General features: G+C 38.6%; 1 protein-coding gene across 2 annotated transcripts in view; it reads left to right on the top strand.

Annotated features, from left to right (window-relative positions):
• MICU2 (mitochondrial calcium uptake 2) overlaps positions 1 to 26,411 on the top strand; it is a 116,032-nt gene that overhangs the window by 62,927 nt on the left and 26,694 nt on the right. For both annotated transcript variants that reach the window (XM_042459308.1, XM_042459309.1), the window contains exons 2-5: positions 4,212 to 4,359; positions 7,165 to 7,196; positions 7,308 to 7,383; positions 16,064 to 16,111. In XM_042459308.1, the coding sequence (XP_042315242.1) occupies positions 4,212 to 4,359; positions 7,165 to 7,196; positions 7,308 to 7,383; positions 16,064 to 16,111 (304 nt within the window). The remainder of the gene's footprint in view (positions 1 to 4,211; positions 4,360 to 7,164; positions 7,197 to 7,307; positions 7,384 to 16,063; positions 16,112 to 26,411) is intronic.

Genomic DNA, 26,411 nt, shown 5'->3' with positions numbered 1-26,411 from the left:
AAATGGGTGTATTTAAAAAGTGTAAGATATCAGACACCTCAAGTGCTGTGTTATGGCAAAAAGGTTGGATATAAGTTTAATTAACTAAATAAATGCCATAAAACATTTTAGTCGTGAATTCTAATAAAGTTTCTACTAACTTGGATAAGTACTTAAGCATCTTACTAAAACATTTGAAAGATCAGCAGAATTTTTTCACTTTCAGAAAAAATATGAAAGGGTATATCTCCAGGAGCAAGGGTGAGAGGGAGTAAGTTATTTCCCTATTTTTCATAGCTTTTTCTCACCCCATTGCTCATTGAAGACAAGCAGCAGCCCACAAGAATGTTGGTTTAGTTCAAAATGTTCCCATTGCTTTGTGACAAAATGAGGTAACACTCATAAGTTAATGATGTCTTCATATCCATACAAAGGATCACAACGTTTCAGTGAGAACAAAGCACTGTGGTATTGGATTGATTTGAAAAAACTGATGCTTTGGTTTCTGAACATAGATATCAGACAGTGCCTTGGTTTGCAGTTCTGTGCATACTTATCTTAGAAAGAGTCCCAAGGAATATTGTGCCATTTATATGGTATCTAAACTGTAATAATGGGGAAAAAAACAATTTTATTAAGGACTCAAGAGTTACAATAACCCATTGATTTGATATTAATGACATAACCGTGATAGCTTTAATTGATTCTTTAAAAACAGAAGGAATCAAAGAGATTTATTTACAGTTGATAATGGGATTAAGAATACAGTAATAGGAAATGTCTTCAGCAACTAAGGTGGAAAATAATGAAGAATCTATGAGTTGATATAAAACTATCAACAAAAACAAGAATGAAGAGGAAATAGATCAATTTTAGAGTTTTATTTAAAATACTTAATAAGGTTTGATATAAATTAAATAAAGTTAACAAGATATAAGTGAACAAACAATTTAATGCAATATTTTGATTATTATTTCTTATCTTCATTATTTTTAAATGAAGTAATCATAGAATCGTAGAGTTGGAAGAGACCACTAGGGCCATCCAGTTCAACCCCCTGCCATGCAGGAAATCCAAATCAAAGCATCCCTGACAGATGGCCATCCAGCCTCTCTTTAAAGACCTCCAAGGAAGGAGACTCTGTCACCCTCCGAGGGAGTGCATTCCACTGTCGAACAGCCCTTACTGTCAGGAAGTTCCTCCTAATGTTCAGGTGGAATCTCTTTTCCTGTAGCTTGCATCCATTGTTCCGGGTCCTGTTCTCTGGAGCAGCAGAAAACAAGCTTGCTCCCTCTTCAATATGACATCCTTTCAAATATTTAAACAGGGCTATCATATCACCTCTTAACCTTCTTTTCTCCAGGCTAAACACCCCCAGCTCCCTAAGTCGTTCCTCATAGGGCATGGTTTCCAGACCCTTCACCATTTTAGTCGCCCTCCTTTGGACACGCTCCAATTTCTCAATGTCCTTTCTGAATTGTGGCGCCCAGAACTGTGGCCAGAATTGTGGCGCCCAGAATGGAATATTGCTATGTATATGTTTTATCTGATGGTTTGTCTGTCGAGTAAAAATGATTTTTTAAAAAGAAGAGTCCCGTTTAATTTAGCAACACTTATTTCCAAATGGAGTAAAGGTATGGGCAAAATGGGGGGAATATCCTCCAATAGTAATTTTGTCCCCCAAGTAAAATTTTATTTGGTCACAAACGTTCTTGTATTGGTATAATTTAATATTCCTGATGAGCATTTAGAAAACAGTTTAGGCATCCAAAGAAAAGATATTATAGAAGGAGTGTAAACATACTGTGGTTAATCCAAGAGTTCTAAGTATGAGCAATTTTCAGGGTCTTACTCCCTGCAGTGCTAGAAATTTGGGCACTGAAGGAAAATTTCACTGGGGGAACAGAATTACTATTTGAGGGACAGAGCCCTCATTCCCCCCCCCCCAATAGCTACACCCCTGATTACAAGTAACAGCAGCATAGTTTCTTTGCTCTTACAGTAAGGAAAAAGTAAGCTGTTCTTTAGGAAATACACTAAATATTAGAAAATCATATTGTACAAGACTTGCCCAGCTGGTCTACACTGCCTTCCATATTAAATGTTATGGCTGTCCAGCCAAAATCCTTGACACCACTAGTTCATTTTCAAGCTGCTGGATAAAGGGCACCCCTTTGGGATGCCAGCTGTTGACCATTTGAGTCATTGTTTCAGTCATAAAGGATAAGAGAACTTTGAGTTATAGGAAGAATAAAGTAATATATCGGATATATATTTTTGTTTTGTTCATGCCTGTCCTTAAAATTTAAGCTGAAATGAGGGGACACATATAGAAATTCACATAGGAAGGGAGATTGAAGAAAAGGATGATTTTCTCTATGTAATGTAATATAATTTATTCGGTCTTTGACCAGTATAAAAAAATAAAAAGAAAAGAAAAACAGCATCAGTATAATTTAAAATATACAGTGGTGCCTCGGGTTACGAAATTAATTCGTAACGCGGCCGCTTTCGTAACCCGAAAAGCCTTCGTAAGCCGAATTGCCATAGGCGCTAATGGGGAAAAGCCGCGATTCCGTGCGAAAAAGCCGAAAAAAGCACCAAAAGTTTTTTCGTAACCCGAAAAAACATTCGTAACCCGGAACAATGATTCCCTATGGGATTTTTTCGTATCCCGAAAATTTCGTAACCTGGGTATTTCGTATCCCGAGGTACCACTGTACATTGTACATACCTGGGCATGAATAGTACTTAAACAATTACAGTTACAATAATGCCGGGTCTCTACGTATATGCTTTTACCCAGTCTCTCTCACCTTCTCTCCTGTGTTCTTGCTTGATCTCCCCATAAGAAACAGTCTTATGCACACATGTTGCTTTCTGGATCACAAACCCAAAGCCTCATTTAGATGTACAACCCATTATTTTTGTTTTTAAAAAATTGTTCAGTTCTGTCAAGTAAGTAATTGTATTTCAGATTACTTTTTTCTCCCCCCTGCCCAAATTTACTCGCACTCTGCTGAAATCCAAGGTAAAATTTCCAGTTTGGCCATGACTTCCAAAACAGGCACTGTAGCAACCAAGTTGGCATGCTGCGGCATTGCAAATGCCTATCTTCTTTCACGTGTACACATAGTGCTTTTGTGCAAGAGCTCAATAAAAAACATTTTGAAAAAATTATTTACAGATGTTCCTATGGGAGAAAAAAGTGTCAGGAAGCATGAGTAGATGTTGTTAAAGCAAATAAATTGTTCAGTGAGAAATCTAGGTTAGTTTCAAGTATCAGTATAAATAATATATAAAGAGTTTATTCTCCTACAATATTGTTTATTTTGTTTGTAGCTTGTCACCCCATTTTTTTTTTTAAAAAGAAATGAGTCAATGCTATGTGTAGGGAGATTTACCAAATAATGGCTGGTTAGTAACTTATTTCTTGAAGTAGATTATACCTATGGCCTTGCATGGGTCTTTTTTCTGATCAGTAGTAGTGTGACTTCTGAAAGTAGCCTCCTTCTTGATTTTGTTTTCGTACCATTAAAACTGATAAATCTCAGTGCCAGTTTTTGGCTTCTACTATCCTTCAGTCTTTTACTTCATAAAAAGAGGATACCACTGCATTCATTGTAAGGACCACAGGGTCTCCTAGTAGATGCATGAGAGGAATAAATTTAATTGATAGCACAACCTGTGGAATTCTATTTGTAATTTAACTGCATGACAGCCAGAAAATTAACAAGTTCAAAATGGTCCATGACCACTAGTGTTCTTCCAGGCTTCCCACTTTTCCAGAACAGCATAGTTAAGATTTTGTGGCCTGAATCTCAACAGTCCAGTGCTCATGCAAAACAAACAAGACAAAAACTTCTGCACACATGCAAAGGGGATCACCAGTTCACACTCTCCCAAGCAGCACTATTTCTTTGCATTCTGTTGTTAATTTATAAACTAAACTAGTGATCATGTCATTGACCTTCATATATTGAAGTTAGTAGGCTTCATACTCATAACATCTTTATAAATGCTGATATCCAGAAAGTTGATAATTTCTTGTTCTACAACTTCAGATATGTCGGTGGGATTTTTATTTGTGCTTTTTAAAAACACCTTGATGAGTAGTCTCAAAAACAATTTGTGAAAGTCTTCTTTGCAACTGTCTACTTTATTGAATCCTAAATGAAAATGGAAATAGTCTACTAAGTTAACTGGATCTCTGCCATTTTATTTTCTTTTAGAAGGAAGAGAATATAGATGAAGAGATGGCAGAAAAACTCTCCATAAGAAAAAAACGTTTTATGGAATTTGCTTCCTTGGAGTATGAAGGCGAATATTACATGAGTCCAAGAGACTTCCTTTTTTCAGTAATGTTTGACAAATCAGGGCGTAAGTACTGTTTTCCTATCATTTTATTTATTTATTTATTTGCCACCTTTCTCTCCGAAGGGACCCAAGGCAGCTCACAGATCAATAATGTTTGACAAATCTGAGTATAAGTACTGGTGTTCTTAAGTGAATTGTCATTCTGAAAATAATACTTTAAAAATAGTTAAATACATATTAATGTCCTCACTAATATATTTAATATTATACAATTGGTTCTTCCTCACTTATGATTCTCTTGTATTTGCAAGAAGCCCAGTGTGTACCGCAATAGGCCTAAGCTTCCACTGTACCATAAACTACCTTTCTCCTTGATATCTGTCTGCCCAGTCCATAAATAATCCACATGTCTTTCTGAGACTTTCAGTCCAGTCCATAACTAAACCATCTCTCTCACTGAGACGTCTTCCAATCAGCATTTAATATTTCAGTGTAAGTGACATTTCCTCCATAAAAATATCACCTAATTTATCAAATGCTTAAGGGCCATTCGCCCTCTTCACTATACCAGCTGGCACTATTATGTAACAATCAACAGAACAGGGTCACTTTGAATATTAATGCCGAGAGATGACAGAGGGCAGAATTGTCTAGTTTTTTTTTTTTAATGTAGCTAAGCACCACACCTGCCTACAGCAAGGTTAAGCTGAAATAATTGCTGTTTAAGGCAGGTGAGGGAGCCATATTGCAGCCATCACTGATTCTTTTGGCAAGTGTGGAAGAATTTTTGCTTTTATGGATACCTTTACTTATGCAGCTTAAAATAGTAATTCGCCTGTAACAAGATATACCTCCATTTGGTCTGCTGTATATTATTTTGAAGCCTCTATAATGGGGATGTCCAAGAAAGTTGGAGATACTTTGAAGAACATTCACTTTATGCACTGAGCCAAAATTCCATTGCAGACTTAGAAGATCTGAGAGCTGAAGTAGTTTTCCATTCTTTCATGCTCATAACAATAAAAAAAAATCAAAATGAAATTTTAAAGCATTAAAGGTTACATTTTATTGCATTCAGTAAGTTTCTCATCTTTGCCTTCACTTTCCATGAGTGAAAGTACATGGAGTAAAAAGAATATAATGGTAAAAAAACCTGAGTATCATCAGATGCTCAGAATATTCAGAATTATTCCAGGGCTATAAATTGCCTGCCAGTATGATAGTGGTATTCTATCACAATATGATAGAATACCACTATAAAATGGCAAGCCAGATAGATTTCACACATCCACTACATTCAGGAAACTGGGACATTGCACAGTAAATCTTCTCTTTGTTATGCGCATTCCAACTGCTGTACAGATTGAAATCTTCATAATAATAATAATAATAATAATAATAGGTTTTATTTATATACCGCCCAATCACTGGGAATCCGAGCGGTTTACAATAGAGGGGATAACAGACAGTTCCCTGCCCACAGGCTTACAATCTAAAAGACACGACACAAAAGGAGAAGGGAATGGTGAGGGGGGGGAAGGAATCAGGTCCAGCATTCTTCTCTCCCTCTGAGGCCTGGACCAAGGCAGATGGACCGGAGGGAGGGCTCTTCTTCTTCAGGCTAGCCCCTGATGGAACTGAGCCAGCCTACTCTCTCCCTCAGATGTTACATACCTCACCAAATCAGTGGCACTGCTCTTGATTAAATGTGTTAAAGGTGCTTATAAGCTTTTGAAAAAAGGACAGGACCCCATGCTCTTTTTTCTTGTAGAAATAGCCTTTCTGTTCACCCTTCACTTGTCTCCAGGAGCCAAAGGTATGGTGCTCATGCAAAGACAGTATTATTTGAAAGTCATGTGACACCTGTATGGAGCTATCCTTCCTCAATCTAGGGCCTGTCCTGCTTCCCATTAGAGGTTAGTGTATTATTTGAAGTAATATAGAATTAGATGACAGAACACTAATATGATCTTAGGTTGGAGTGGTGAATCCAAAGGAAGCTTTGGAAGGCAAAAAGGAAATCAGGTAAACCATGTGCGATAGTATTTATAGATACAGAACAATGTTCATTTAAATGGAGAATTGTGTCTGATTTGTATTTTATGAGACCTCATCAATTGTGTCTCATCTCCTTACCATGGCACTGCAGAAGGAGGAAGGGGGAGAGAAGAAATCCCCCGGCATCCACTGTATGTGCCTTTAAGAGAGGGAGAATGTGAAAGGAGCGGGGTGAAAAAAAGAAAGTGCAAAAAAAGAAGGCACAAAGACAAACAGCTCACTACATTGTTATACAGTCCTCCTCTCCCAGGAGAGGACTAATCTTTCACTACTATGTTCACCTTATTGCCGATTCTTTATCCATGGATTAAACCATTCATGGCTTGAAAATATTCTTTAAAAACATGAAGTTCAAAAAAGCAAACCTTGATTTTGCCGTTTTATATAAGGGACACCATTTTACTATGCCACTGTATTTAATGGGACTTGGGCATCCACGGATTTTGGTATCCAAGGGGGGTCCTGGAACCAAACCCCAGGTGATACCAAGGTCCCACCGTATTTTTATCATCATGGTTTTAGGTGTGACAGGTAGTGTACTGTGAGGAAAGTTACAGCAATAAAAGGTTAAGAAATATCTAAAAGTGTTACTTTTTTTTTGTTCTTTTAGTTATGGGAACACTTGTATTAGAATTGAATGCTGCTTTCCTGAATATTGTGGGAATCAGAATACTTTGAAGCTAGCAATTTTGTTCTGTTTTGCATTACTTGCATTTTGCCCATTAAAATATCTAAAGAAAAGCCACAGAATTTGATCAAAGTTTTGTCTTGCAAATGATTGAGTAGTGGTTTTCCCCCCCTCTTCAACAGGTAAAACTTTGGCAAAGAAACTAACAAAAAAGGTAAGCAAAGTAATTCTTCTGTTTTTAAAGAGAATGTTTGTTATTTCTGCTGCTTGTTTTAATGGATTCTTCTTCCACAACTGACTTAGTATTTATTTTGGTTTTTCAAAGGAGATAGATTCTGCACTGGCAAATGTTGCAAAAGCTAAACCAGGGCCAACCTTTTTTAGAGACCTCGGAGATAAAGGTAATGGTTTATGCCATTAGTAGAATTAATTTTCTGGGGAAATTCTATTCACTCTTAAAGATGAAGCTTCAGTCTACTGATACTTTGCATGATTTTTAGGCTGTAAAGAATTAAATACTTCCTTTGAATTATTTTAACTCTTTATAAGACTGATAGGTAGTTCTGAAGAAAGAAATACCTGAAATTTCCCTCAAAGAATATTGATTAACAGGTTGAAAGATTTTCCTGTTACATACTGTTGATTGATTTGAAGGGGTGGTGGTAAGGGACCAAGGATAGTGGAGGGTGAAAATTGAAAGTATCATATTGGAAATGTTCTTATGAAACCATGAGGTACTTGTTGTTTGAGATCACCTTTAGTTGATTTATGGACCATAGCTTGACTGGCTAGTACTAAGGAAGATCTGAATAGTTATGAGTCCCTCAAAAGATGGCAGGATCACTATTTTAACTTCAGATCTCATGACCTTTGTCTGTACAGTCACTTATATAACATGTATATGCAAAGTTCAGTTTGCAGTTTAGAGAAGCTAGCAAAGTCCCATTGGAAGAAGACTTTGAATCGTAATTAAAATCCATTAGTGAGAGGTGCAAGAGATTGGGTGATCACAATTTATAAAGAATGTGATTCATTATGATGCTAGTCTTCAACAGAGCATTTAGCATAGAATCTAGCATGTCAGGCCCAAGCAACGATAGAATCACCAAGGGGCTACATTAGTGGTTCCCAGACTTTGATCCTCAAACTGTTTTGGACTTCACCTCCCAGAAACCCCAATCAACTTGGCCAACAGTCAGGAATTTTGAGAACTGAAGTGCAAAACACCTGGAGGGCTAGAATTTGGAAATCACTGGGTTATGTCCAGTAATGGGGTAAAGATGCATAAGCCCCTGCACAGAAACTTGACACACATATGCAAGCACTTTCACCTGTTGTCTTCTTCCATGCTCTGAAAAAGGACAGAAATAAGGAGTGCAGAGACAAAGAGAACATATCTTATTACTAAAGAATCAGTCCTGCCATCAGTAGATAGATCATTCAGCCATGGATTATTTTAATTCCAATATCTATTATATTAAAACATTCTGTGAATCTATGATCTTTGTATAGGCATGATCATGTTCAGTTACCTTGATGAATCTCCACTTTATAGAGCTGCTGTTTGACAGGTAGAAACTGCATGGCATCACCCAGCTTCTCACAAGTATAGTTCATTTTCTCGGCATTTTTTGACTAGATTTGAGATTCCATCACAACATTTCACATTTATCTCATAGTTTAGTTTCACAGTTTGTGTGTTACAGATCTCTTTATGTAGAAGCAAAAGTTGCTTACAACTTCTAGATCTAGAATTCTAGGTTCTAAGCTAGAAGTTCAGAATCCACAGCTTTTAAATGCACTGTTCACATAGCTTCTTTTCCATCACAGTACTTTTCTAAAGAGCAAACATTCACTAGCTTTGGGTTGAAGACAATTGTGCCTCCTAGTGGAACGTCTTTAACTCCCCATTTTATCATTCTATTATAGACATCATATTAGTATGTACAATTATTGGTATGTACTAGTATGATTATATTTTGCAATTTCTAGATGTGTTTCTTTTAAAAGTTGGAAAATTACACTCCTACTAAAAGTTTGCCTAGTTCATTTGTGTTATGATATTAACATATCACTGTATGCAAGTGCATTATTTTCAATAAAAATTACATGTATATGCGATTCCTTTTCTTCTCTTTTTGTAATCAATTTTCTCATTAAGCCACTATAATATTTTTTAAAAATTATTATTTTTGCCCATTTTGGAATTAAAACACATTCCAAGAAGAAATTCAGTTTAACGTTGATTAAAGTTCTCTGCTAGGTCTGTGGCAGAGCTAAGTAAAACCAAGATGAACTGTTATGGAACTGATTCCACAGTAAAAATGTGCTTTGAATCACCCAGATGTATGTTGACACAAATATGATCAGCCAGAGACAGAAAAAATGCAAAATATGCTATAGGGATTTTTTTTAAGCCTCTCAAGTAGGTTCTGAAAAAGTATTTGCACACCTTTTTCTTACATTGGCTTCTTACATCATTGCAATGTGAAGCTGCAAATAGCCAGGGAACCCATCTTTTGATGTATAGGAATTCAGAAAGTCAGGAGCAATACTACCCAACAGTACAGTTTCCACTCTACTTTGCTATATGTGGCTTATAAACATTTGACTTTCACTGAACCTACTGGCAGTATGGTCTGGAGGTGTGTTAAACTGAGGCACAAGTTCACTTACTATTTTAACAGTAGTCAAATGGCTATGGGACATTGTAATTGGTCCTGATAAGGAAGTTGCTCTACTGCCTAGATCATTTTCATTGCCCTATCTGTACCTCTTCTATTTCTTCAGTATCCTGTTTTGATGTGCAGTGGCCAGAATCTACTCAGTATTCCAAATGTGGTTGTCCCATAGATTTACAAAAGGAAGTAGGTTGTTTGAAACTTTATTTTCAATTCATTTTTTAGGCATCCCCAACATGGAATTTTTCCTTCTTCTTCATAGTCTCTGTGCCTTACAGAAATGGGTTACCTTGTGGCAACCCCAAGCACCATTTAGAACCTTCTACAGCAGTGATTCCCAAACTCTGGGATTCCAGGTGTGTTGGACTCCAGCTCCCAGAACCTTCAGGTATTTTGAACATTGGTTGGAATTCTGGTTGGACTGGGAACTGAAGTCCAAAACACCTGAAGGCCAGAGTTTAGGAATCAGTGTTCTGAAGTGTTATGTAAGCATTTTGTCTATAGCCCCATCCACTTAACATAACATTCTAGAAGGTTCCAAATGGTGCTCTGCACAGGCTCAGGGTACCCCATTTGTGTGAGTGCACAGATGGCCACTCGAAAAACTAGTTACAGGTACACAACCTATCCTTTTCCACAATTGCTGCACCCTGGCCAGTGTATCATTGAGCTTTTCCCTATAACTCCAAGATCTCTGTCCTGCCAGTTCATATTAGAAATAGATATACATGATCTTGGGGAAAATTTTTGTCCCAAAATGCATTTTTTTACAATTGCTCACACTAAACATTATTAGCGCTTTTTGATGCCCAGCCCTACAATGGATTCTGGAGCTCTTCTCTGTTTTTGTTTTAATTACAATATTCTAAACAATTCACTATTATTAGCAAATTTGGCTACTGAATTACTCGCCCTTTAGTCCAGATAATTTATGAACAGATTAAAAAGCACCAATCCCAATACAATCTCATATTGATCTTGTAATTTATATCCCTCCATTCTGGAAACTGTCCTTTATTTCTTGCTCTCAGCTTCCAGTTAGTTGTCAAACTATACAAAATCTCAGATCCCACCTTCTGGGAGAAAGGTCTAATAAAAATCTAATAAGTGAAAGCAAAATGAAGTTCATTGTACAGTACCATTCCACATACCATGTTTATTGACATTCTCAAGAAACCTTTGAAGGTTAGTGAGACAGGACTTACCTATGCAGAAGCAATGTTGATTCTTCTTCAGCAAGATTTGTCCTTCTAGATTCACAATAATGTTGACTTCCAAAGAAATGGGAAGGAAAAAAAGAAAAAGAAAATAAATGTGACAGTACCTTTAAGACCAACTTTTTTTTTATTTTCACATGAGATTTCATGGCTATGAACCCATGTCTGTGGATGCAGTAAAGAGTGATAATGAATTCTTAGGTACAAAGCATATTTACACAGTTGTGGGAGTGGGAGAGCATGTAATAGAATACTCTCTTTTATGCTGCAAGAGACTAACACCTTTACTTCTTTGAAAACTGAATCCAACCAGAATCCCCTTTTTAAAAATTAGTGTTACATTGGCTGAATTTCAATGCTTTTGTAAAGAAGCCAGACTTAACAACATACTACATGCGTTTGTTAGAACATCAACAATTTCATATTTGAGTTTTTAAAGAACTCTTAATTTGATATTTATTTATTTACTTATTTTAAGTGTTTCTGGATCTCCTCCCATTCCATAAGGGCTCCCAAAGCAATGAGTAAATAAAAACCAATTAAAACAATGCAAAGTTAAAAAGTTTCATTTTGCCTCACAGCTGTCTCGCAGTGGATGCGCCATCGGCATTTGAAGCTCAACCTGTCCAAGACGGAGCTTCTTGTCTTTCCTCCTAAGCCCACCCTTCAACACTCCTTTTCTATCTCTGTGGACAACATTTCTGTTCAACCAGTCCAGCAAGCCCGCAGTCTTGGTTTTATCCTTGATTCTTCTCTGCCGTGTATCCCTCAGATCCAGACCACAGCCAAGGCTTGTAGATTCTTTTTGTACAATATTGCCAAAATCCGACCATTTCTCTCTGCCTCTACTGCCAAGATCCTGGTCCATGCCCTAGTGATCTCACGACTTGATTACTATAATGTCCTCCTGGCTGGGCTTCCTCTTTCTAACCTCCGTCCTTTAATCTCTGTCCAGCATTCAGCTGCACGCATTATCACATCCACCCACCGCTCTGACCACATCTCTCCTGTGTTGGCATCCCTTCACTGGCTCCCCCTCCCTTTCCGCATTCAGTATAAGCTCCTGCTGTCGACATTTAAAGCCCTCCTTACTTATCAGACCTTCTTTCTCCTCACCTTCCCACTCAGGCCCTCCGTTCTGGTAGTCAAGGTCTGTTGTCTCAGCCCAGAATTTCCTCTGCCCCATCCCGGATTCGCCCCTTTTCACTCGCTGCCCCTCACTCCTGGAACCTTCTTCCCCTATAAGCAAGAGCCATCACTTCTTTAACCAGCTTCAAAACTGAGTTGAAAACCATCCTGTTCAGAGAAGCTTTCCCTAGCATTGCATAATTGTCGCTTACTATTTGATGTTCTTTTGGTCCCTGTTTATCAAACCATTTCCTGTATTGCTATGTACTGTATATGTATTATCCTACTTGAGAGTATGTATTTTCCCTGGAAGAAGATTAACCATCCATTATGAAGCCAAGCCCTCCCTCCAGTCCATCTACCTTGGTCCAGGCCTTGGAGATAGAGAGGAACTGCTGGACCTCTTACCCTTTCCCTCCACCACTCCCTTCTCCTTCTGTGTCATGTCTTTTTAGATTGTAAGCCCGAGGGCAGGGAATCGTCTAACTAAAAGATTGTATGTACAGCGCTGTGTAAATTTACAGCGCTTCATAAATAAAGGTTAATAATAATAATAATAAAATAATAATATTTTTAGAGCACATTACAGTGCCCTAAAATTCCTAAAAGCAGCCTAAAAACAATGCTAAAATCCAGTTTTGAAACAGTTAAAACAGCAGTTTCAAACACTGAACGCCATGTGGAACAGCCCTGTTTTGCCTACCCACTGGAATTTAAAAGAGATTGGGCAAGCTTAACTTCCTTGGGTAGGGAGTTTCACAGTCAAGCTTCTACAAAGAAAGCCCTATTACATGTACCTACTGACTGAACTTCACAAGCTGTTGGGGCACACAACAGGGTTCTGAAGATCTCAGATTTCTGGAAAGCTCATATGGGAGGAGGCAGTCTTTTACATTTCTTGGTCCCAAGTCACTTAGGGCTTTATAGGTCAACACCATCACCTTGAATTGAGATTGGAAGCAAATCAAAAGCCAGTACAGTTCTTGCCAGAATTTATCATCTAGACTAGTGGTTCTCAGACTTTGGTCCTCCAGGTGTTTTGGCCTTCAGCTTCCAGAATTCCTGACTGTTGGCCAAAACGTCTGGGACTTCTGGGAATTGAAGCCCAAACACCTGGAAAACCAAAGTTTGGGAATTACTGGTCCAGACCCATGGAATTGTCGCTTTCTTTCTTTTTAGATCTGACTACTCATTGCTTCAATTCTTGAACAACTCTTCCAAGAAATGTCAGTTCAGGCATGGCTAGTATACTTCCTTATCCTCATTTAGTATTTCTTTAACACTGTTGACATCCAATGGTCCGACCTCCAACTTCCTTTCTGCTTCTGATGCACTAAAATTACATTGCAAGTCTTAATGCCAAAACACTTCTCAAAATCCTTTCAAACATACTTTATTGTTTGTTTGCATTTCTTCTTCCTTTTTCAGCACAACTGCCATTTTCTCAAGTGCCCATGAAGTTGTGTGGTTTGAAAGTTCTGTGGGCGGATCACACAGAAAAGTACCTTGAACACTAAATAATAATAATAATAATAATAATAATAATAATAATAATAATAATATATTTATATTTTCCCACCTCTCCCACATGGATCGAGATTACAAACCAATAAAACACATACAAAACATGTCAATAAAATACAATAACAATAATTCTGTTAAAAACTAACTCATCGTCTATAACAATAACAGTAAGATTGTACTATGGTCAGAGAAGTGGAGCGATATCTCCTACATAAGGTCAGATGGGTAAGCTCACCAGAAGATATCCGTCTTTAGTACCTTCTTAAATACCTCAAAGGAGGTAATAAGGCGGATCTCATCTGGGAGACCATTCCACAATTTTGGAGCAGCTACAGCAAAAGCTTTTTGAGAAGTCAGTACAAGTCTAGTTGATTGATATTCCAACAGATTCTTCCCAGTTGTTCTGAGGGTGCGGGGCAGATTATTTAAGGAGAGGTGTTCCCGCAAGTAACTCGGGTCCAAGCCATGTAGGGCTTTAAAGGTGATAACCAACACCTTGTACTGCACCTGGAAACTAATTGGCAGCCAGTGAAGAGACTTCAAAACAGGTGTTATGTGGTCAGACCTGGAAGAACCAGTGACCAATCTGGCTGCCGCATTTTGAACCAATTGGAGCTTCCAAACTTGGTACAAGGGTATCCCCATATAGAACGCATTACAGAAATCAAGACAAGAGATTACCAGTGCATGTACCACTGCTTCACAGTCCCTCTGGTCCAGGTAAGGGCGCAGCTGGCGTATCAACTGAAGTTGGTACCAAGCACTCCTGACTGTCGCATCCACTTGAGATGATAACTGTAGGAACGAGTCTAGGAGTACTCCCAAGCTGTGAACTTCGTCCTTTAGGGGAAGTGTGACACTGTCCAGGACTGGTTGACAGATTTCCTTACCCAGATCAGGGGTACCTATCACAAGTACCTCCGTATTCTCTGGATTCAGCTTGAGCTTGATTTCCCTCATCCAGCCCATTACTGACCATAGGCAGGCATCCAGAGGAGAAATGCCATCCTTAGTCACTGCAACAGTTGGAGACATAGAGAACCATATTTGAGTGTCATCAGCGTACTGATAACACTGTGCCCCATGTCTCCGGATGATCTCACCCAGTGGCTTCATGTAAATGTTAAACATCATGTGAGACAGAATGGCACCCTGAGGGACGCCAGATGTCAGCTCTCTCGTAGAAGAGCATCTGTCCCCCAGCATCACCATCTGGAATCTGCCCAAGAGGTAGGAGCGGAGCCACTGGAGTGCAGTGCCTCCAATTCCCAACACCCTCGGGCGTTCCAGAAGGATACCATGGTCGATGGTATTGAAAGCTTCTGAGATGTCCAAGAGCACCAACATTGCTTTACAATTTAATATGAACTGTAGTCATACACAGATGTGACCACTTTTATTTGTCCTGACATATGAGGTGGCTGAGACAGACTGACAAATGTCTTTTTGCATACCACCCAGTTGTTAAAGCTAGGGATAAAACTCCTCTAACATTTATCTTACAAATTTAACTGATTTTAGCAGCATAATATTTATGCATTCTCATACTAATGCAAGAAATAATTTTTAAAATAGTTTATATTTTTTCAAATCAATTATGAATCACCTGTGGTAGACTCTGCCTATCAATTAGTTAAACATAAATCTCCAAGATGGTTTCCCTGTGGATAGTGGAGTTCAAACATCTGCTTTCAGCAGTTTCTTCCATTATGCAGGGTAGTTTTTAGTTCACATGTTAAAAGTAGTTTGCATTTCTTTTCTTACTTATAAAAGACCTCTTCTCTCCCCCCTCAAAAAAATTCTCAAACTTCTCTTCTACGAGGGATGCTTCAGATTCTTTTATTTAAACCATCCTCCTTATATACTTCTCTATCTTTAGCTGGCATGTTGCTATTTTGACACTGTCACATCTTTCTGTTTGTTCAGGCCCTTTGTTTAAGTCGGCATTTCAAAACAAAATGCTGGAATTTTCCTTCAAAAAGGAAGGGAAAAACACTTTCACCTTGCAGAAAGGACGTGTTCAGATTTTTTCCCCCTAAGTGAAGCCTCTTGTTGGCTCCAAGCCCAGCAGTCCTATCAGTACAATCTAGCAGCTTGGCAGCTTTGTGTTGCCATATTCCCCTTGAGACTTAGAGAAAATCTGGTCTTCGCTTTTCTAAGACCGCCAAAGGATGAAATACTTTGATCCTTTAGAGTAACTTTAGAGTAGCTCTCCTCCCAGGTACTAAATATGACAAAGCACACTTAATTTATTCATCCCTTGCATAAACACTGAATATTTTCTGAGAAAATTGAAAGATTTAGCAGACCTTTTATTAATACCAAATAAACCTCAGTCTCTTAATGAGACATCAACATGAAGGGGATTGGACAGGTTCATTGCCAGAGCACCAAAAATGGGAAGAGTAGACTGACTTGACTGATAAATAATAACTATTGCTTCCTTGAGTTGATACATTCAGTAAATAGAGACTGTCATTGTATACAGTGTTCATCTTTTACAACATTCACTTTTTATTATTTTGCTTCAGGACTGATATCCTACACAGAGTACCTGTTTTTGCTGACAATACTCACAAGTAAGTATATTGTAGTATTCAAACACGTACTGTTTACTTCATTTCAAAAAAAGTTTATAACAATTTCAGAGTACAGTTAATAAAGAAATGAACGTGTTAGAATAGTGATTGGCAGCATATACATAAACTAGCTATCCTGAAATCAGCTTGAACCATGCTGAACTATTCCCCCTAAAGCAAGAAAATAACTCATGTTCTTTCAAGACAATGTCAGTTATTTAGTAAAGACAGATTTAACTCGGAAGCATGAAGAAGAGAAGAGGGAATTTCCTATCCCTCTGGCCTCCTTTCCCAGTGTTTTATGCTGCCACAGTAGCAAACCAAAAGCTCTAGCAAATTGAAGGAGGGGAGATTTGAGGCTGACACATAAAGGGGAAGGTATGGAAACAAGTGAGATGGCGAAGTTCTCAGTTTGAAAGAACTTGGGGATCTTTCTATATGAACTGCAGATTATGAGCTACCAGCATTCATAATCCAAGCCTGGGGCAGCATCCAGCTGCATCTCTAGTTACATGAAAAATTAAAGTAAATGGATCTTGTGTCACTTGACAAAAGTTTGGTTTTAGCATGTCAGTAGATAATGATGTGATTGAACAGTCGTGACAAGCTGTGGAACAAAGGCAGTCAGAACTTAATGGATATTCCTTTTCAACTGAAGTTGGTAGAATATTTGTGGCAAATACATTCCTCTGACCTGGATGTGTTCTTTTGCTTGTGCAACAGACTTTAAAGTTAAAGATTCAAGTTGTTTTCCCTAAGAGTACTTCTCAAGCAGATATGTAAATTAAATTAAATTCATTAAGTATAATTCTTTGTATATGGATGCTTCCTCTTTTGGGGGATGTAGAGGCATGAGATGGCCAAAAGAGCACTAAAGAGATTTATAATATATGGGTGGTATAAATGATACCAGGTCCTCTATTGCCTGATACAGCAAATGCTGCTATCTAGTTAGTCAATAAGTTTTCTTATGGTGTTGTATTCCACATTCCTTGCATCCTGGAGGCTTCTGTATGGTGGAAAGGGGGATAAAATGGTCTGTTCTTTTAAATTTACAAATATTTTCATACTGAAGGGGTATTCAGATATGTAGAAACCAATAGTAGTAGTAATCAGTTAAAAACCATTACCAGTTTGGGAGCTATTTCATAAGTAGCTATGTTCTCTATTAGGCAGAACAAGCAGGGTATCTTAACAAAATACTGCAGTGTTTCTCTGCTGTGTATGTGATACCTGATTCTGTTACTTTGCCTGATACAGCAAATGCTGTTGAGGGGGGAAAGTTCTCATTAAGTACTACTGCTCTTACCTGAATCTTCCTTCATATGTTTTTTCTTTGTTTGTTTGTAACCATTTAAAAGGACAGCTAGTTCAAACTCACACTCAGAACATCTGGGACCAATTTGTTAGAGGTCCCTAAATCCCATTTGGTGAGGACCTCACAGAGGGCTTTCACTATCGCCACCCCCTCATTGTGGAATAAGCTCCCTGCAGAGCTCCGTTCCTCTGCATCTTTAGTTTCTTTTAAGAAACAATTAAAAACGCATCTATTCCAGTTGGCTTTTTCACTTTAGGTAATAATGTTTTTTCTCTGCTCCTTGTTCTCTGTTTTTCGACCCCGGATTAGTGCAATATATTGTCTTTTTCTTGCCCCTAGTGAATTGTGATTTGTATAGATTCCCGTTCCTACCCCTAGTAATGATGTTTTTAAACTTTTTATATTGTGATGGTTTTACCTGTATTTTATTGTTTCTTGTCTTGTAAGCCGCCTTGATCATGCAATTGGAAAGGCGGGATATAAATAAAAATTATTATTATTATTATTATTATTATTATTATTATTATTATTAAAGAGCTTTGTGGACCTCTAAGAGCTTAATTGATGGCCTTCAAGGATTCCATGAACTGGGAGCAAAAATAATGTTTGCCCCTTTACTTTACTTTTAATTTGAAAATAATGTTAAAAATTGCATTTTTCTGACAAGGATATCCATCGTGTACATTAGATTCTCAAAAGATGTCTATGATACCTCCACCCAAAAAAAGATGAAGAATAGCTGCAATAGAGCACAAGTCTTTTGCACAGAACTGAGTAGTAGGTGACCTGAGTGGGACAATTTTAAATAGATTGAACTTGGCTACAGTCTCGAAGGTGCAATGCCAGATTCAAACTACTATAAAATACAGGATTTTCTCTGTTGAAACTCCCACATAAAGGTTTAGTGGGCATTTCTCAATTCCATACCTGTGAACATTTTTAAGAAGGAAGAGACCTATTGATACACCGACATTATGCAGTCTCCTCTTTTCTATATTTCTGTCACTTCCTCCTTTTCCAGCAATGTCACTGCATTGTGTGGCCCATTCCAGTTTTTCCCCCATTCAGTCAACATTCTGTTCCACATACTTCTTTATGCAGCTGTTCGAGGGTCCTGCACTGTGATACTGACATGGTTTGCAACATATCCAAGCCTGCTGGTGAATATAACTTTGCTCAGATACTTGGGACTGTGACCTAGAAGTGGGGTCTGATGAGTTGTGTCTGTGAGCATGTCTGAAATGAAAGCTGTGAGGCTCCTAAGGGCTATTATTTCTAGTCTGTCCTGGACTCAGACTTTTCAGTTTTAATTACTCTTGAGTCATGTTTTGAAGGCTAGCTGAGTAGCTATAAAATCTAAGGATTGTGTTTTTGTTGGCTTTTGTAAAATGAAAGCTGAGATTCTGGAGAATCATTGAATCAATGTGGGAAAATTATGCAACCACATAAACATGTTTTACAAGGGTCTCTGCAAAGTGTCACTATAAAGCCAACATATATAAGAAATATGTTTTCCTTTTGCCTAAACAATGTTGACTCTCCAGGACTACTATATCTTGTGCAAGTTCTCTTCTGTGCCATATTGCACGAAACGTTTATGTTGGAGTCTTTTTCAGAAAAATGAAACTCCTTTTGTAGTCTGGATGTCTTACACTCTCGCTTCCTGTTCAAGGTGTGGTTGGGGATGAATGTGCAAGGGTGAGGCTACGTTCAAATCTTGGGAAAATCTCTACAGGATCACAGAGTTGTTTGCCCTTGTATGCCCCAAATTGCCATAAGATAATTGTGTTCCAGAGTTTCCATTGCCTCCATGGAATTAGTTGGTAAAAATGAGTACCAATTTGTACATACCATACCATCTAGTATGTACCAAATTATGTACAAGTAGTGACACAGGGAATAATGATTTGAGTGTTACACTATAACTCTGGAAACCAGGGTTTCATTCCTGCTCAGCCATGTAGACCCACTGGGTGACCTTGGGCAAGTCATATGCTCTCAGCCTCAGAGAAGGCAATGGCAAACCTCCTCAGAACAAATCTTGGCAAGAAGACCCCATGATAGGTTTGCCTTAGCGTCACCATAAGTCAGAAACTACTTGAAGGCACACAACACTCACACAGTGACACCATACCATCAGCCTCCAAATTACTTCCCTGCTGGTTTCATGTAGATGTTAAAAAGCAAGACCAGCACTTGGGGGGTAGGACAGAAACCTGAGGCACTGCCATGGAATAGAAGCACCAACTTCTGGATGTGTCCTTGTAGAAAGCCATCATAACAAAATGCCTTACCATGGTCAGGCATCCCAAAGGATATCATGATTCTAGGTATGGTGGTAGCATTTGTCTTCAAGTTATTTCCAATTTATGGTGACCTTAAGGTGAAACTGTCACAAGGTTTTCTTGGCATGTTTCTTCAGAGGGGGTTTCCCATTGTCATGCTCTGAGGCTAAGAGATTGCGACTTGCTCAAGGTCACCCAGTGGGGTTTCGTGGCCGAGTGAGGATTAGAATCCTGACCTCCCAGAATCATAGTCCAACGCTCATATCACTACACCACACTGATTCTGCATCATAATTCATAGTACAGTGGTACCCCGGGTTACGAATTTAATTCGTTCCGCCGCCGCGTTCGTAACCCGAAATCCTTCGTAAGCCGAAAAAGCCATAGGCGCTAATAGCGAAAGCCGCGATTTCGTGCGAAAAAGCGCCGAAAAGCACCAAAAAATTTTTCGTAACCCGAAATAACCTTCGTAACCCGGAACAGTTTTTTTCTATGGATTTTTTTCGTAACCCGGAAATTTCGTAAGGCGGCGCATTCGTATCCCGGGGTACCACTGTACTGAAAAACACTGATAACTCTAGGAGAAAAAACAGGGTTGCATTCCCTGTCTTTTCCATGGCATAAGGACAAGCAAGTTGGGCAAACAAAGTAGGCCAGAATTCAGATAGGAGTGGATTCATTAATCAATTAGACCACTTGGCAGTAAACCACCACCTTCTGCTACTCTGGAGTAACTGGTAATGTGGCACTTTTATATGTAACAGGTTCCACCAAAGTCTCACAAGATAATGCTACACATGGCTTTTAAACTACAATTAGATCAGGAAAAAATGGTTTGGTGATACTTATTACACAACACCTTTGACTTATAGCTGGTCTGTCACCAACCCATAGTTGCTGCATCTCTTTGCATCCATAGGGTAAACCCGTCAATGCAATCACACAAGTCCCCAGATGCAAAACATCACTTCTCGGGGCAGTTGTGATATTGGCAATCAGGTGATGTTGGTGTTCCTTCCTGTCCCGTCTCTCTCACTGTTCCCAAGCAGCCTGATTTCCTTTATTATTTTTTCCTATTTCTTTTCTTTCTTTTTTTTTTTTTTTTTAAATTAACTTGCAGTAGCAGAGCTCTAAAACTGAGTGACAAAAGTGGGGGGAAATAAAATAAAAATAACGAAAAGACATACTGGGTAGGACATAGGGCAGAGAGGCTGGGTTAAAGGAGAGTGAAGGAGAGAATGTGGTGGGAGCCTCAATTCCAGTCATGCAGTTACTAAGATGTGCAGTGGTGGCTGCTTGGAAAGCAGTACATTTGCATTTTTTTTTAAGATGTGGAAATGTTCTTATTTTGTTGCAGCCCACTAACATGGCTACCCCTTTGAAAATTCTTCAGGATGGTACACTAGATGAGGGGAGAAATTTGCTCAGAATCAAGGGATTCTATATTTTTGAAATAAGGATTTTACCACCAACAGGGGTATTGTTAAGTACAGTGGGAACTACATCTTCCTTCAGAGAAATATTCATCACCTCTGTGTTCCAGATGGTAAGCCAAGTCCTGGCAGAGTGATATGCAGGAATGGCATGGATCCAAAGAGCAGGTGGTGGGTCTCAAGCTGCTGAGTGATTTGTGCACAACATCAGACTGCACAAGCTGAAATATATCCAAAACAACATGACAAAATGAGTCCTAGCTGCATCCATATCTGATATGTCAAAACAATGATATCTAAGTCAGAACAAATACAAGTGATTTTTGTCTGCAAAATGTGATGCAGATTGGTCACAGTAAAACTTCAGAGGTTCCCTGTGATCCTACAGGCCTTTCACGGCTGAAGATACAGTATTGACAGATATTTCTTTGCCATCATCATTACTGCAGTGTAGCACCCTAAGGCAGGGTCTTACCTGTTTGCAAACATACTTATCATGAGGGGGTTTTGCCACTTGCTTTTAATTGCTGACATAGCCATTTTATAGCCCTCAGTTCCTCCAAATAATAAAATACTGATACAGCTTTATGACTGGATCAAGGGCATTTGGGAGCAATTGTATGAACATCCCAAATCATTTCTGAACCACAGTCAAGACTTGAGCTAAACTGCTAGGTAAAAGTGCAAGAAACACTACCAGAGACTTCAGGAAACCATCTGGATCCATCAGCATCCAAAGGTGCATTGTTGCAAGTGCATGATTACAAAGATACCGTGGGCTCAGTGGATCCATTCTGGACCCTCCACATATGGGAAAACCATTGATTTCAATGGTGGCACGCTCCTATGCATGCCATTTTGTCCCCCTGGGCTTGCCACCCGCATGAGCTCAAGCCTGCATATGGGGTGGGACGACTGTATTTCTAATTCCTTCTGCCCACAGAATGTTGCTTCTAGACTAATCTGGTACAGAAACCTCAAGTCCAGTATATCTCCTGCCATTTGTGATGGGCTAGATATTAATTGAGATATATCCAGGGTTGTCATGTTGCTGTTATGTGCTTTCAAGTTGGCTTTGATTTATAGCGACCTTATCTTGGCAAGATTTATTCAGAAAAAGTCTGCCATTTCCTTTCTCTAAAGCTGAAGAGTGTGTCTTGTCCAAGGTCACCCAATATGTATCTCAGTGGAGATTCACTCCCTGGATTCCCAGAATCCTAGTCCAGTACTCAAACCACTACTCTGTATTGGTTTCCTCTGGTTGTCATAGCAGCTGTGAAATCCTAACCTCTCCCAGACAAAATAGCTGAAGTATGTATCATGGTGCCAAAGCCTTAGGGTTCTCAACATCATTTCAGTCAAGTCAGGCAAGGAGCAATATACTGGACAATACATTAACACAGTGGTTCTCAAACATTGGGTAGGATCGGGGGGGGGGGGGGGGCAGAAAGAATTGGTCAGGGGGGGGCGTAAGACTTAGAGGCCCTGATTCTTCCCCCTCTTCCTCCTCCTCCTCCTCCTCCTCTTCTTACCTAACTTTTTAATGTGTAAAATTTGCACATGTGTTGAGTTAAATATTGAATTTGTTTAAATAAAACTGTTCTAATTTCTGCAATGTTATTTCCTTATAAAATGTTAAAATACATGAATGTGTGAATGAAAATATGCACACTGAATAAACAAAATATTCATATACTACATCAAGGGGGGGGGCACTATATCTGCATGTAGATGTAAAGGGGGAGGGGTCTCAAGGGTAAAACGTGTAAGTACCATGCATTAACAGAATTACTGTCCTGTCTTAAATCCTCAGTGCCTTATCCAGAATTCAACACTAGCTGATTTCTGAATAATATTTCTCAGCAGAAGGATGAAATTGTTATAGGCCACTCTAATATAACCCTTCACCAAGCCTGTTGCCTTGCCTGTGTACCAAGTGTACACATCTGAGATTTATACCCTTTTTGTGTAGCCAGGTTTTAGTGATACATACTACATCCCATTGAATTTAGTCTTAGTGCCTTCTTCACTCTCGATGCCTTGCCTGGTAACCAAGGCAAGCATTTGAGATGCACAGTTCTCCCCTCCCATTTTCACGAACTTTGAGTCCATGGTCTCAGTCCTTCACAAACCAGCAAACAGGGAGGGTTAAGATGGTGTGTGTGCTCATGGTGCACAGCCATTCGTGTCAATGAGGTGCTTGAATATGTGTGAATTTCCATTTTCGCAGGGAGGGTTCGGAACGGATCCCCCACAAAAGTGGAAGGACGACTGTATACCCTTTTCCTTTGTACAGCCAGTTTTCAGTTATACATACTAGGTCATATCAGTGGATTAACTCTTAGATCATCACCTGTTTACTACCTTGATATTCAACAGTAGCACTGATAAGGCTAGAAGTTAAACTGCCAGCGTTTTGAGACAGAGTAGAATTAGGGACAACACAAAGATGCTAGGGACAACACAAAGATGCTAGGCCTATCTTACTTTCACTCAGTTTTCACCATCATAGCAAAGCAAACGCTGCAGGGATTGCACTTTGGTAATGACATTTTTTTATGCAAAGTGTAAACACACACACATTGCAACATTTGTTTACTTATACCATACTTTGAATCTGAAATTGTTAGGTAAATAGCACTGAGGCTTTAGAATTTTTAGGGCTGGTGCAATAAGGTAACAAATGTTGATACACTGAAAGGGCAGAAACTATAAGTGGAATCCAAGCAGGCTCTCTCCCACTTTTTCTTTTCAAAAAGGACTGAATGAGATTATTTCTTTGATATCTGAAATTGATTGAATGTCCAAAACAAAGGAGTCTCTGTGGAGAAAAATCCAGTTCCCCTATTGTTTTAAGTTAACATATCCATCATTTTGAAAGAAAATATCAACAGGTGCTTGTATCTCCATCTGCATCTAACAGGTTTCATGTTTCCTTCTTGATACGCAATACGTCTGAAGTATATATTTATGAAATTCTAGTAGTTTATTAGAAGCTACTAGATTATTCAAAGCAGCTGCCACTGTAGCCTCCTTCCCTACCCTCAACACTATGGAATTGCCTCAATATATTTTCTAGCCAGATTTGAATCCTAGTACATCTCTCCAGAAATGTAACCAGTGTCTAACTTGAAATTCAGTGTATCTTATCCATAAGATTTAGCAATTTCCATTCTCATGAGCTGCCCCTAATATGATCCTCCCTCTATCAACAAAGGGTGAAGAGGAGCCCTTTAGCATGATCATAATGGAGCAGGGCAGATGAGAGTCTGGGCTGGTCATGAGAAAAGTATCCTGCTTTTCTGCTATTCATGTAATTGTGCTACCAGAAATCTAGATAGCAATGCTTATGGTGAGACTTTGCTCTCACTGCTGTCCTCTCAGCATATCAGTTAATGAAGAAAATCCATTGGGAGAGTAGTAATGCAATCCTGCAAGCATCCACAAGCATGTATCTTCTATCTTAGCTTGTGGGAAGTGGTCAGGGGAGTGGTCATATTGCCAACAACGACAGCTGTAGATTATTTTCCCTTTGATAATAAAAGCAGAAAACATAACAATTTTCAGTGGTTTGGAGCACTAAATAAACTGTACAGTATTCAGTTGTTTTATCCACCTTCTGTGAGTAGATGATTCTTGGGTGATAGTTTTCAGCCAGTATTAAATGGAGTTCTCTTTTTGGAAGTACAGTACCACTTTGCAAATTGTTGGTGTTCCTTGATCCACCCATTGCTTTTAGAGTTCCAGGTGACACTTATGTAGCAAGGATGTGTTTCATCACATTTGATCCATGAGCCAGATGCAATCTGTCATACATAGAGATAGTGTGGTAATAGTTTTCCACAATTTTGGTATCATCCTTTTTGGATTACTGCAGTATTTTATATGCAAGGCTTTCTTTAAGAGCAATGAAAATAATGCTCAAAATAATGGAGCTTTGATTGGCTTTGCTTCTTTGAACTGTTTCTCACTTCTCACTAGTGTTTAAAAGAATTTTCACTGACTGCCAGTTTTGTCCTGGACACCATGAGTGCTCATACACCTCCAACATTATCAGACTGCCCACTAGTACCTGTCTATTTTCATAGTGGATGGTAGACAATTTTGCATACTGTACTGATGTGCTACAGATATGATGTGAGGAAGCCCCTCTTTTTCCTATTTGATAACTGTTTTTTCCTGAACTGGTTTCTTTCCCTGTTAAAGTTCTAGCTTACATTTAAAATACAATTTTTAGATTTTGTGTGGCAATTTAAATATGGAAGGCTTATTTGCACTTTTTAGAATGATCTGAACAAAGCATCCTTGAAGCTGTTGCCATCAGGTTGGGGATTCTGTCTGCTAACAGAAAAAAAGTCTGTTCCCAAAGGATAGGCACCCACTAAGAAAAACCAGAAGGATCCCTCCTCTAAGATACTCATTTAATGTCTGAATCAGAAAATGATTAAAGGAGTTTCCTGGTCTGAAAGAAATGCTTACCTACAGGTTCCTGTGCCTGGCTAGTTTTGTTTAAATGTTAATTTGGGCCTGCATTGTCAATTCAAGTTGTATTGCATATAATCTCACTCTGAGGATTTTTTTTAAAGGGAAGCATTCTTTTCATAGATAGCAACCAAATCTAACTTCTATTAACAGCCAGCACAAAGGTCTGAAACTCAAACGTTAGTTATTGTCTGTGTAATTAACTGCAAGTGTGTCAAGCTTTTCTTTGAACTACACTTATTTTATAAATACATACCATTGGAGTTGCATCATATCAGATAAGAGTGCCATCTTGTGAGCTGTATGAACAGTTTTAGCTCCTATATATTACATGGGGCTACCTCCTTATCAGTATGTTGCAACAGATGGTATGCATCACTTTAGAACAAATCATACTGCTTTTATTCTCTAGTAATATTACAGACTGCATCCATAGTTTTACTCACTTAAAATGCCTAGAATGAAATGTTTAGCTGGAAATAAATTAGCTATCACCCTCAGCCCTTCTGAGTTTATTCTTCAGGTATATTAGCGGAAGATTTGAAAATCATCTAGTCAATCCTCTTAAAGAGGCAAGATTGTTCACAAACAAGCCTTACAGTTTATAGGATGTTTGATTATAGTAATGATGTGTAATACTAGAAAGCTGTAAAAACAATATGAAATATCACTTGATTAAAGTATGTATCTCTAATAAGTTTACATAAATGTCTTTTCTCCTCCCCCTCATGCCTTGTATTGCTTTTTTAAAGCAATTTTTCTGATGTTCTTGTGTCTTTGGA

The sequence above is a fragment of the Sceloporus undulatus genome, chromosome 3 (genome assembly GCF_019175285.1).
Source record: "Sceloporus undulatus isolate JIND9_A2432 ecotype Alabama chromosome 3, SceUnd_v1.1, whole genome shotgun sequence".
NCBI classification, from domain to species: domain Eukaryota; kingdom Metazoa; phylum Chordata; class Lepidosauria; order Squamata; family Phrynosomatidae; genus Sceloporus; species Sceloporus undulatus.
This window is presented reverse-complemented; position numbering and strand designations above follow the sequence as displayed.